Source organism: Ictalurus furcatus, chromosome 25 (genome assembly GCF_023375685.1).
Source record: "Ictalurus furcatus strain D&B chromosome 25, Billie_1.0, whole genome shotgun sequence".
Classification (NCBI taxonomy): domain Eukaryota; kingdom Metazoa; phylum Chordata; class Actinopteri; order Siluriformes; family Ictaluridae; genus Ictalurus; species Ictalurus furcatus.
In genome coordinates, this window is record NC_071279.1 from 20,577,703 (window position 1) to 20,590,251 (window position 12,549).

General features: G+C 44.2%; 1 protein-coding gene across 1 annotated transcript in view; it reads right to left on the reverse strand.

Annotated features, from left to right (window-relative positions):
• Positions 1 to 487: 487 nt before the first annotated feature.
• LOC128601031 (uncharacterized) overlaps positions 488 to 12,549 on the reverse strand; it is a 76,156-nt gene continuing 64,094 nt past the window's right edge. The window contains exons 15-17 of the mRNA XM_053613903.1: positions 11,605 to 11,778; positions 2,338 to 2,514; positions 488 to 1,679 (exon numbers count right to left, since the gene is read on the reverse strand). Of these exons, the coding sequence (XP_053469878.1) occupies positions 1,586 to 1,679; positions 2,338 to 2,514; positions 11,605 to 11,778 (445 nt within the window). The 3' untranslated portion in view covers positions 488 to 1,585. The remainder of the gene's footprint in view (positions 1,680 to 2,337; positions 2,515 to 11,604; positions 11,779 to 12,549) is intronic.

The window sequence follows — 12,549 nt, forward strand, 5'->3', positions numbered from 1 at the left end:
GAGGAGTACAAGGACACTCGGTGACTGTGAGCAGGGGAGCATGTGTGTGGTCTGTGGAATGTAGTCCAGAACAACCATATTTGTAGGTCGTGTTATCTGCTTGGAAATGGAGTTCATGGTTTGCATGACACATTTCATCGTCTCTTAACATTATACCACGTTATTACTGCAACTGACTGCTGACAAACTCAACATATGATAGCAACACCCAGTGTTCAAATTAGGAGGCTAATTTTTTTTTTTAAACATTCTTAATAGTTGGGATTAGGGTTAGGGTTAGCTAGGGTATAATTGTATTTTTTTCAATCTCTCAGGCCATTCAAAAATGGCATCAAATTGGAGAATCCTGCTATAAAATTACGGTATAGCGGCTTATAATTAAGCCCAATTACATTAAAATGTATCTGTAACAATTCTCTTTGATTTGATGGGAAATAAGGAAACAGGAGGCAGGCTTGGGACAACTCAAAAAGGTTTTTATTTTATTAGTCTAATACTTTCACTTTTCAACAATTATATCTCTCTCTCTCAGAGACTAAGTCTCTGCTCACCAGTTTGGCACCAATTTTGTGAAGATCCTTGGAATACAGATTATGCAAATTAGTCACAAATATAAGCAGGTGGAACTAAACAATTCTTATGGCTTTTTTGTTTGAGAGAACAAAAGTAATCAAACAAAAATAACTTTACTGTATGACTTACATTTCAGAAGAATATTGGCCACAATTTGAACAGTGTTCTATAGCTATAGCACCATCGATTGTGCCCTTCTCTCTTGACTTATTAGTGGATGGGAGTACTATTGTACCAATTACATCACCACCAGAATAGACACACAAAAATACACACATAGTCATGGAAATATGGGGACACAGATCACACTATGGCTTTGTGGGGATATTTGTACAACATGTACATATTAGTAGACACCTGGTTTATATACAACATTGCAATTTACAAACACACATTCATGGAAATATGACATTATGGGGACATAAATAACAATAGAAAAATAAATAATAGTACAAGATGGACACTTTATTAGAGATCTGTTTTCTATACAAAATGATCATTCACAATACACACATATCCATGTTGAATAATGTGTGCATTTTTATATTGCAGTAAAGTGCCAGTGCTGGAACCATTCTGCACTTTTCTACCATAAAATATCTACTTATTGTCCATGAAATATGGTTCAAATCTGGTACTAGAAGCATGCTGGTCTGAGGTGAGAGGTGAGCTCTCTCTGTCTCTCTATCTAACTACAGATTTCTGTGATGTATCTGGATGATTCAAAATGATAATTCACAAAAACAGCGTTCATGTAAAAACAGATATAGATTAAGAGCAATGCATGGATGTGTATTTGTGTAATCATTGTGATGACGTGATGATATCTCTGTGTTGTGTGTAGATGCTCAGGGATTGGATTTTGGATTGTAAACTATGTTATTAAAGTCTGAAATAACTTGTAACTGAGTGGATAAAATGATTTGATCAGTTATTGTTATGGAACTTCTACATCTGAATATAAATGATTCAGCTCCCAAACAGCTGGAAATGTGGGATGGGTTTTAACAGTTCACCAAAACTGCTTTACCCTGGAAAACAGGTTTGAGGTTTGAGGACCCCGGTCAGTACTGGTGGACTGAGCCATAGGGTGATACGTCTTAATGCTGTAACACAGAGAACAGGACAGAGTGACAGGTAATGTTAATCACAGTCAATCAGCCAAGTCCTTAGACAACATCAATGGAAATATCAGCATGCGTGTACACACACACACACACACACACACACACACACACACACGTCCATTCCCCTCTCCTTCACAACATACAGTGTGTGTTGATGAGGCTGGAATCTTAAAACTGTTGTATATCTTCAACAGCTACAATATGTACAGTATATCAGCATTTTAGCACGAGACACACATAATAAAACAATAAAAGGACAATATTATACAGTACACAGTTAATATTATTCAATATTATGCAACACTTTGTAAAACAATTCTCATCTGTCTTATTTATATCTATAAACAAGTTTATAATTTTATGATTCAACTTAAATGCTTAAGCACTCAAAATACTATAAAAGCATTCTCACTGTCTGAAATACAGTGGTGTGTGTGTGTGTGTGTGTGTGTGTGTGTGTGTGTGTGTACAAGATCCTTTACATTTCCGCATCCTGCTCTTTGTGAAGAACAAAATGGACCAAAGGTAAACAGAAGGTTTCCTTTTGGTTCCTGAGGTTAAGGTTAGTGTTCGATTTAGCTGTGTGTGTGTGTGTGTGTGTGTGTGTGTATAAAGAGACAATAGGACAGTAACTTACACTAGTTTCTCCAGTTTACAGTGTGTATCGGTCAAGAGATCATTGAGCAGCTTCACTCCTGATTCTCCTGTTTGATTATCGTTCAGATCCAGCTCTCTCAGGTGTGATGAGAAGTTTGACCTCAGAGCTGAAGCCAGAGCAACACAACCTTCATCTGTAATCCTGCATTTGTACATCCTGCAAGAAAGAAAAACTTCTTACATTTAACACACTCAGTTTTAGCAGTGAAATCATCTGGGTTACGCATGTAACCCTGTTCCCTGAGAAGGGAACGAGACATTGCGTTAGCTGAACGCTGCGGGACGCGCCCTTGCACATGACCGGTATCTGAAGCTTGTGTAAAATCATGCCTATTTATAGGTCTGCCGTGATCAGGTGACGTGGCAATTAAGCGTGTCGCATGATATATAACGGCCTCACTGTGTAACGGACTACATTAATTTCTGTGTGGAGAACACCGTGCCTAAGAAGAAAGTTCAGTGTTTTTCCAACAGCAAACCCCGGGGGACTCCTGAGCTCAAAGCCCTACTAAAGGAAAAAAAGAGACTGTTCAGACTGGGGGACAAAGATGAGCTGAGGAGGGTTCAAAAACAGCTCAGAGGGGAGATAAGGAAAGAAAAAGGCTACAGAAAAAAGTTGGAGGAGTGCCTTCAACAGAACAACATGAGGGAGGTCTGGAGGGGACTGAAAACAATTTCAGGTCAGAACAAAGACAATGGGAGGGGCCTTGTATCTGGCGACTGTGACAGGGCAAATGAATTCAATCTGTTTTTTAATAGATTTGATTTGACTCCATCTCCTCCCCCGTCCGACCAGACCTCAGACCTGTCAGCGACTCAACCTTTCCCTCTTGGGCCATTAGGCACCCCCTCCTCCACCCCCAGGGCTCCAGGAATATCGGCATCATCCAACTCACACCTCAGAGCTTCTGAAATATCAGCATTACACAGCTCACACCTCTCCACTGCTCACCATCCCTCACTCGAGGAGTTTTCACACCACTCATCAGGATTCACCAATAACTCCCCCCTGCAGTCTCTCTCTGACACTCAATCAGGTGAAGAGGGAGCCAAATAAGATCAAGGCAAGAAAGGCCACAGGCCTGGATGGAATCAGCTCCAGACTGCTTAAAGACTATGCAGATCAGCTCAGTGAGGTCATCCTGCACATCTAAAATCTGAGCCTGATACTAGCTCCAGTACTGTGGAAGACTTCCTGTGTGGTTCCAGTACCCAAAATTGCACATCCGAGTGAGCCAAACCACTTCAGACCGGTAGCCTTAACTTCACACCTGATGAAGTCCATGGAGAGAATTGCACTGTGACTGCTGTGGACCCTAGTGAGCTCAGAGTTAGACCCCCTACAGTTTGCTTACCGACCACGCATGAGGGTTGAGGACGCCATTATTTATCGATGCACAGATCACTTCTACACCTGGAGAATACTGGGAGCATTGTGAGGATCATGTTTTTTTTATTTTTCCAGTGCTTTCAACACAATTCAGCCATCACTACTTAGGGGGAAGCTTTTGGGTGCTGGAGTTGACTGTCACCTGGCTGCATGGATCACCAACTATCTCACTGACAGACTACAGTATGTGAGGTTCCAGGACTGTATGTCTGATGTGGTGGTCAGCAGCACGGGAGCACTGCAGGGTACAGTGCTTGCTCCATTTCTCTTCCCCCTGTACACAGCGGACTTCAGGCATAACACCAACAGCTGCCACATGCAAAAGTTCTCTGATGATACGGTCATTGTTGGACGAGTATCAGAGGAGAACGATCAGGAATGGGAGGTCATCGCTGACTTTGTCAACTAGTGTGAAATAAATCACCTTTGCCTCAATGTCAGCAAGACAAAGGAGATAGTAGTCGACCTCCACAGGAGGCCAACCCGGTCTACGCCGGTGAGCATCCAGGGTATTGACATCGAGAGGGTGGAGACATATAAATTCCTGGGTGTTCACCTCAACAATAAAGTGGACTGGTCCACAAACATAGATGTCCTGTACAAAAAGGGCCAAAGTCATCTCCAGCTGCTGAAGAGACTGAGGTATTTTGGTGTGTGCAGGACCCTGCTTAAAACTTTCTATGACACTATGGTAACATCTGCTATCTTATATGCAGTAGTTTCCTTGGGACATGGGAGCACAGAGAAGGACAGAAAATGTCTCAACAAACTGGTTAAGAGGGCTAGCTGTGTCCTGGTCTACCCTCTGGGCAGCATAGAAGTGGTGGGGGAGAAGAGGATGTTAGCTAAGATGGCGTCTATCATGAGCAATTCCTCTCACCCCCTGTATGAGATACTGGGGTCCCTGAGCAGCTCCGTCAGCAGCAGACTGCTGCACCCTCAGTGCAAGAAAGAGCGCTACCGCAGGTCCTTCATCCCTACAGCAGTCAGACTCTTTAATGCAACAACAACATAATGTAGCACTGCTAGCTGTTTTTTTTTGCATCATCAACCCACACATTATTATTATTTGTTGCTCACCCATCCATTGTTAACTGCGCAATAATCCATTTATCCACTCATGTATATAAACAAGGTGCTACACATCTGTATATATTCACATTTGTATTCATCTGTACATACACTGACTTGTCCATAGTGTACATATTACCATTATTATATTTTTTTTTACTACTCTAATTCTTATTTTTCTATTCCTATTGTATATATATTTTTAGATACTTTATTTCAATTCTATTCCTATTTAATGTGTATTCCTATCTGTTTTTTGTGTAATTGAGCTGCTGTAATGATGGAATTTCCCCAGTGTGGCATCAATAAATGTTATCTTATCTTATCTTACACATGCGTAACCCAGACGTTCCCTTTCAAAGGGAACTTCACATTGCTGAATGTTGTTGGAACGAGAATTCCAACTCCGTCACACTGAGGGTATGGCCTGTTCAAAAACACCCAAGCCCGAGGGTCACTGCAAGACACTCGAGCCCGGGGTGGAATGAATATCCAGGCTATAATAACGAATGAATGTGTGTGGCGTAGACCACCCTGCAGCAGCACACACATCCTCTAAAAATACCCCTTTGGACAAAGCCTTCAAGGAGGCAACCCCCCTAGTGGAATGAGCCCTTATGCAAAGAGATGTAGCAAGACCGCACGCCTCATAAGCGATAGAGATAGCTTCCACTATCTAATTGGGTATGCCCTGTTTCAACACAACATCACCACTGCTGTCGCCGGCAAATCCAACCAGCAGCTACTCTAACTCACGCCACTGGCCGGAGCGGTGGACATAAGTACAGCGAGCCCTTACTGGACACAGCAGGTGCATTCTCTCTTGTTCCGGTGTGAGAAACAGAGGAGGACAGAAAGCCTGCAACATTACTGGCTGGGCAGCAGATGTAGGCACTTTAGGAATATAACCCGGCCTAGGATACAGGAAGGCCTTGGCTAATCCAGGGGTATAGTCAAGGCAGGAAGGGGCAACAGAGAGCTTGTAGATCTCCTACTCGCTTGAGAGATGTCAGGGCTAGCAGAAGCTACCTTTAGAGTCAGAAGCTTCTCAGAGGCTGACACTATGGGCTCAAATGTGGCACCTGACTGACCTTCCAGGACCACAGAAAGGTTGCAGGAAGGAATGCATGGTCTGCAGATGTGCTTCAGCCGCCTGACACCACACATATCCCTCGAAGTTAGAGGACGTTGCCCCACGGAGGCTCCATCAATAGGGGTGTGGCTGGCCGAAATGGCAGCCATGTAGACCCTGATTATAGGAGGAGCCAACCCCATTGAGAAACATCCTTGTAAGAACTCCAGGACTGTAGCTATTGCGCAGTTCGCTGGGTCTAGCTGACGTCTCTTTACACCACAAGACAAAAAGTTGCCACTTGAGCACATACAATTTTGTCGTGGATGGCGTTCTAGCATTCTACATGGTCTCTACAACCTCAGTTGTGAGACCAGAGTCTATAAGCTGGTGCCCCTCAGGGTCCAGACCTACAGTTTCCATAGTTTCAGCCAAGGGTGATAAATCAGCCCTCCAGTTTGAGACAATACATAGATCCCTCCAGATGGGAATCTCCAAAGGAGTGCAGTCTAGCAGGGATATTGTCTCTGAGAACCATATTTGAGCTGGCCAATAATTTATTATTTATTTATTTATTTTATTTGTATAGCGCTTTTTACAATAGACATTGTCTCAAAGCAGCTTTACAGAAATATCAACATGGTATACAGATATTAAAGGTGCAAATTTATCCCAACTGAGTAAGCCACTGAGTGGCGACGGTGGCAAGGAAAAACTCCCTAAGATGTTTTAAGAGGAAGAAACCTAGAGAGGAACCCGACTCAGAAGGGAACCCATCCTCATCTGGGTAACAACAGATAGTGTGAAAAAGTTCATTATGGATTTATATGAAGTCTGTATGGCCTTAGGAGCAGCCGTAGTCCCAGCAGTCTGGAATTAGAGAAGATTTGAGCTCCATCCAGAGGCAGAAAGGATCTGGATCTCTAGTATCTCCATAAATTCATGTGGGGCTCGGCGAAAGGAGAGAGGGAGAAAAAAGATTATTATGACTGCGAAGTAGTAGAACAGAATCTAGTCAGGGTAGGCTTGAGTAAACAAATACGTTTTAAGCCTAGACTTAAACACTGAGACTGTGTCTGAGTCCCGAACACTAATAGGAAGACTGTTCCATAACTGTGGGGCTCTATAAGAGAAAGCTCTTCCCCCTGCTGTAGCCTTCACTATTCGAGGTACCGTCAAATAGCCTGCATCTTTTGATCTAAGTAGGCGTGGCGGATTATATAAAACCAAAAGGTCGCTTAGATATTGTGGCGCGAGACCATTTAGTGCTTTATAGGTTAATAAAAGTATTTTATAGTTAATGCGAGATTTTACTGGGAGCCAATGCAGTATTGATAATATCGGTGTGATATGGTCGTACCTTCTAGTTCTAGTTAGGACTCTAGCAGCTGCATTCTGGACTAACTGGAGCTTATTTATATTCCTACTGGAACATCCAGACAGTAAGGCATTACAGTAATCTAATCTAGAGGTGACGAATGCATGAACTAGTATTTCCGCATCATGTAGTGACAATATGTTTCTTATTTTAGAAATATTTCTGAGATGAAAGAAGGCTATCCTAGTAATATTATCTACATGAGCATCAAATGATAGGCTGGAGTCAATAATCACTCCAAGGTCTTTAACTGCTGCACATGATGAAACAGAAAGACCATCCAGAGTAACCATGTGATCAGAAAGATTACTTCTAGCTACACGTGGGCCTAATAAAAGTATTTCTGTTTTATCAGAATTAAGTAGAAGGAAGTTAGTTAACATCCAATGTCTAATGTCCTTTACACAATCCTCAGCTTTACTAAGCTTCTGTCTGTCCTCTGGCTTCGCTGAAACATACAACTGTGTATCATCAGCATAACAGTGGAAGCTAATTCCATGTTTACGAATAATTTGACCTAGGGGTAGCATATATAAAGTAAAGAGCAGTGGGCCTAAAACAGAACCCTGTGGAACTCCAAAAGTAACCTCAGTACGCATGGAGAATTCACCATTTACATCTACGAACTGATAACGATCGGTCAGATAAGACCTGAGCCAGGAGAGGACTGTTCCCTTAATACCAACAACATTTTCTAATCTATCAAGGAGAATAGTGTGATCTATAGTATCAAAAGCTGCACTAAGGTCGAGTAACACAAGCAGAGAGACACAACCCTGATCGTAGGTCAGTAGAAGGTCATTTACTACTTTAACTAATGCTGTCTCTGTGCTATGATGAGGTCTAAACCCTGAATAAGGTGGTACTAGCAGCAGACGTAGACCATCTTGGCAAACTCTCGCTAGAACTTGTGGGAGCAGATCGATCGGGGGAAAAGCATATAGATGTGATCTCGGCCACATGTGCACCATGGCGTCCAGCCCTAATGGTGCGGGAGGAGTGAGGGTGAACCACAGCGGGCAGTGTGTTGTCTCCTCAGAGGTGAACACATCCAATCCCACTTGGCCAAACCTCCGCCATATGGACTCCACCAATTGTGAATGGTGCCACCAATCCCTGGTCCACAGCCCCTGCCTAAATAGGATGTCTGCCCCACATTCCAGTTGCCCAGAATGTACATTGCACTCAATGTACATTGACAAAACTTTCCCTCTGCCCAGAGAAGAATTAATTGTGCCTGCCTGAACAGGGGACACAAACATAATCCTCCCTGGTGGTCAATAAATGAGACCACTGCTGTGTTGTCTGTAAACACATGGTGACCTCTCAATTGAGGGAGAAAGAATTTCAGTGCTAGAAATATGGCCCACGGTTCCAGGCAATTTATATGCCACTCCAGATGAGGGCCGCTCCAGAGACTGTGAGCTGGACAGCCGTCTAAGACCGCATCCCAGCCTGTGAGAGAGGTGTCTATCATTACCATTGTGCACTAAGGAGACACCCCTAGAGTGTGACCCAAGGCTAGAAACCAGGGACACTTCCAAATTCTCAGAGAACGTAGGCATCGCCACGTGACACTGATTACTCTAAGCGGTTTCATACTCAGACGAAACCGCTAACTCCTCAGCCACCACTGAAACGTTCTGCTGTGCAATAGGCCCAATGGTATGACACTGGCTGCTGCTGCCATAAGCTCCAACAGTCTCCCATAGACACTGGAGGGGATGCCAAGATCCAGCTTCACCTTGCTCAGTGTTGATAGGATTGACCCTAGGCATGTTGGGGATAGAAACACCCCCATCGGAGTAGAATCCTTATAACCCCAAGAAAAGTTGTCCACTACACTGGAGAAAATATACTTTTCTGAGGTTTAACCTTAGCCCCAAGCTCTTCATGTGGGCAAGAGCAACATCTTGATGTTTAACTGCCAGTTCCCTGGATCATGCTAGAATTAACCAGTCGTGCAGGTAGTTTAGTACAAGGATGCCCTGGAGTCACAATGGAGCCAGAATGACATCCATGCATTTTGTGAAGGTGCGAGGGGATAAAGCTAGCTCGAAGGGAAGAACCCGATCTTGGTATGCATTGCCTCCAAACGCAAACCTCAGGAACTTCCTGTGACTGGGTAATATTTCTATGTGGAAAGATGCGCCTTTTAGATCTATCATCACAAACCAGTCCTCAAACTGAACCTGTGGAACGATAAGTTTGGGCGTCAGCATCTTGAACCTGTATGTCCGAAGAGTACAGTTCAGATGACGCAGATCTAAAATTGGCTGCATACTCCTCTATTTTTTGCGGACTAGGAAATAAAACCTCCCTCCCTCAGGGAACGGGGTACATGTTCTATGGCCCCTTTGTCCAAGAGGGATCTTACTTCCTGCACTAACGTCGGGCTCTGGTCTGTGCTGATACTGTGGTGAGCACACCTCTGAACTGGGGGGGTCGAGCTATAAACTGGACTCGGTAACCATTTTCTACGGTAGACAGAACTCATGGAGACACATTTGCCAGTAGTTTCCATGCTGCCAGACAGTCTTTTCATTACATTAACTTTTCCACATTCTATTGGAGGGAAAGCATCAGATTTTCGTTGCCCTGTCACAGCTCGCTGACCAGAGAACGCTGAAAACTTGGGACAGCTTTGGCTAGTGGAGGTCCTACAGTAGCACTGGGGGCTAACTGCCCTAACAACCTCATGTCCCCTGATACGTTCCTCCATGTCCCCTCAGTACTGCTCCTCATTGTCTGCTTGGCCTTTATGACCATTCTCAAACCAGGCCTAGTAGCAGGCCGCGACTGTGGCCTTCCGGTTCCCCTAGCTGTCTGCAGGGGTTGGCGAGCTGCCATACTCACCTTCTGCACCTCCCTTGCACTAGCACTGGCCCAGGCTCCACTTGTGGATGCCCGGGTGAACTCGACACAACAGGGAAGGTACTGGTTGAATGCCGCCATATGTCGAGCTCAATCAGCAGGTCTGCTTGGTAGGCCTGCAACACTGTCTGCAGTGACCCACAAGCAAGACTACTACTGCGTAGACCTTGCCCACCAATGCTACTGTGGCCTTACACGGTGGCTTGGATGGCAAAGCCGGCCCCCCTAAATTACCTGCCGTCGTTGGAGATCAGTAGCTCGCAAGCGCCTCCTCCACCTTCAGCATAGCTAAATAACCATGCCGTTCATTCCCCACAATGGCCGAATAATCCAACATCGTGGGGTTACAAATATGGCTTATGCATGGTTTTCCCCCTGAAGCCTGATATTTTGTCATGCATTTCTGGAAAAAAAGGGGTGTTTTCTGCATTGTGAGGAATTTATTTCAACTTTCTGGATCCTTGGAGTCAGAGAGGAATTATTACTATTATTTTTGTGTGTTTTTTTGGCTTTCCATAGCGGAAGGAGGAGTCGCGATGCGAGCTCCAAAATCCAGCCGGACCCAGAAGACAGAGCAAGAGATAGAGCAGTGCTCGTCTCTGGCTCCTCTTCCAGATCCATATGAGATCCCCCGGACCTGAGATGGCTAGCTGCCTCGGCGATGGCTGGCCCAGGTCCGCGAGGCTCTGAAACCCAACTCGCTTCGGCTTCCGAGAAGAGAGCGAGTCGCAAGTGGAGCTGCTTAATGTAGGCGTACACAATGCGCAGTCAGACCTCTCAAGGGCTGCCATGGCGTTCTTCATCCCTAGACACTTCACACAGAAAGTGTGCACTACTCCCCGTGATGAAACAGGAGCAAGGCATAACACACATCCTGAATTCTCTCACTCATACTTTTCTCTCTTGCTCATTCTTTTTTTCTTCTCTTTTTTTAAAGTGATAGAAAAGTCCAGAGATTTTGAGAAAAGATAGAGAGGAAATTAAGAGCATTTTTGTTTTCGTTACACAAACGACCGACATGCAGTCTCACGGAAGAGGCTGATGGCGTGGTTCACAGGTGTTGTTTATATTATATATTGTATATATTACGTGACACACCATGTTAACTGCCACGTCACCTGATCACAGCAGGCCTATAAATAGGCATGATGTTACACAAGCTTCAGATACTGGTCATGCACGAGGGTGCTCCCCACAGTGTTCAGCTAACGCAACGTGAAGTTCCCTTTGAAAGGGAACATCAATTACACAAAATATTTATATACAGAACATTTATTCTCAATCTCACACACACAACAATGACAATATATCATATCACTACAATTACAATCACCACAGAATACTGGATGTTGCTGTGTTTATAAAGATGCTGATGTAAAATTGTGTTCACAAAAATGTCTCTGTCCAGTGTGTGTGTGTGTGTGTGTGTGTGTGTGTGTGTGTGTGTGCGCAATAATCTGACCTCAGTATCTCCAGTGTACAGTGTGGATTCTCCAGTCCAGCAGAGAGCAGCTTCACTCCTGAATCCTGCAGGTTATTGTTACTCAGGTCCAGTTTTCTCAGTCTGGAGGAGTTTGAGGTCAGAACTGAGGACAGAACTCTACAGCTATCCTCTGTCAGATTACACACACGCAGACTGGAAGAGAAATAATTATCTATGTTATTTATTTATTTGAATGTTAACTGTTACTATGTCAATTATGCTGATATGACTGACAGCAAGTGTGATGTTCCTTGTAATCAGTTTACTTGCTATTAGACTTGTCTGCCACTAGCTAACTGTTGCACACCCATGGTTAGGAAAATATTTTGTTAGGAAAGTAATTTGATGTTCATTAAAATCATGTTCAGAAACCACTTTCATAGCCTACAGGATCTCCTCTTTTATTTATTTATTTATTTATTTTGGACTATTTAGACTTGCAGTCTGCAGCAGCCATGTTAGTTGGCTGTGTTGAATTCTGGGATGTGTAGTTAGATGCCAATTCTGCATCAACATGACAGAACGCCCCTCCAAAGTGCTACCTCTGGGTGTGATTCTTTTCCTAGGCCTCCTACTAGGCTGTAGACCTGGAGGACTGGGGTGGCGTGCATGAAACTGACAACATAACAGAGGGTTTAGTACATCCTGGGCTGGCACCCAACACCTCTTCTCAGGTCCATAGCCCTTCCAATCTACTAGATACTGCAGCTTACATCACGAATCAAGTATCTCCCTTACGGTATACGCTGGTTCTCCTTCAATGTCCAGGGGTGCTTGGGGGTTGGTGGGGGAGATGCCTTCTGCAAGTGGAGCTGGTGTGATTGGTTTGAGGCAGGAGACGTGAATAGAGGGGGCTAGGCAACTGTAGTATGGTAGCTCTAGCTTGTAAGTTACATTGTTTATCCTTGGAGTACCTCGAATGGG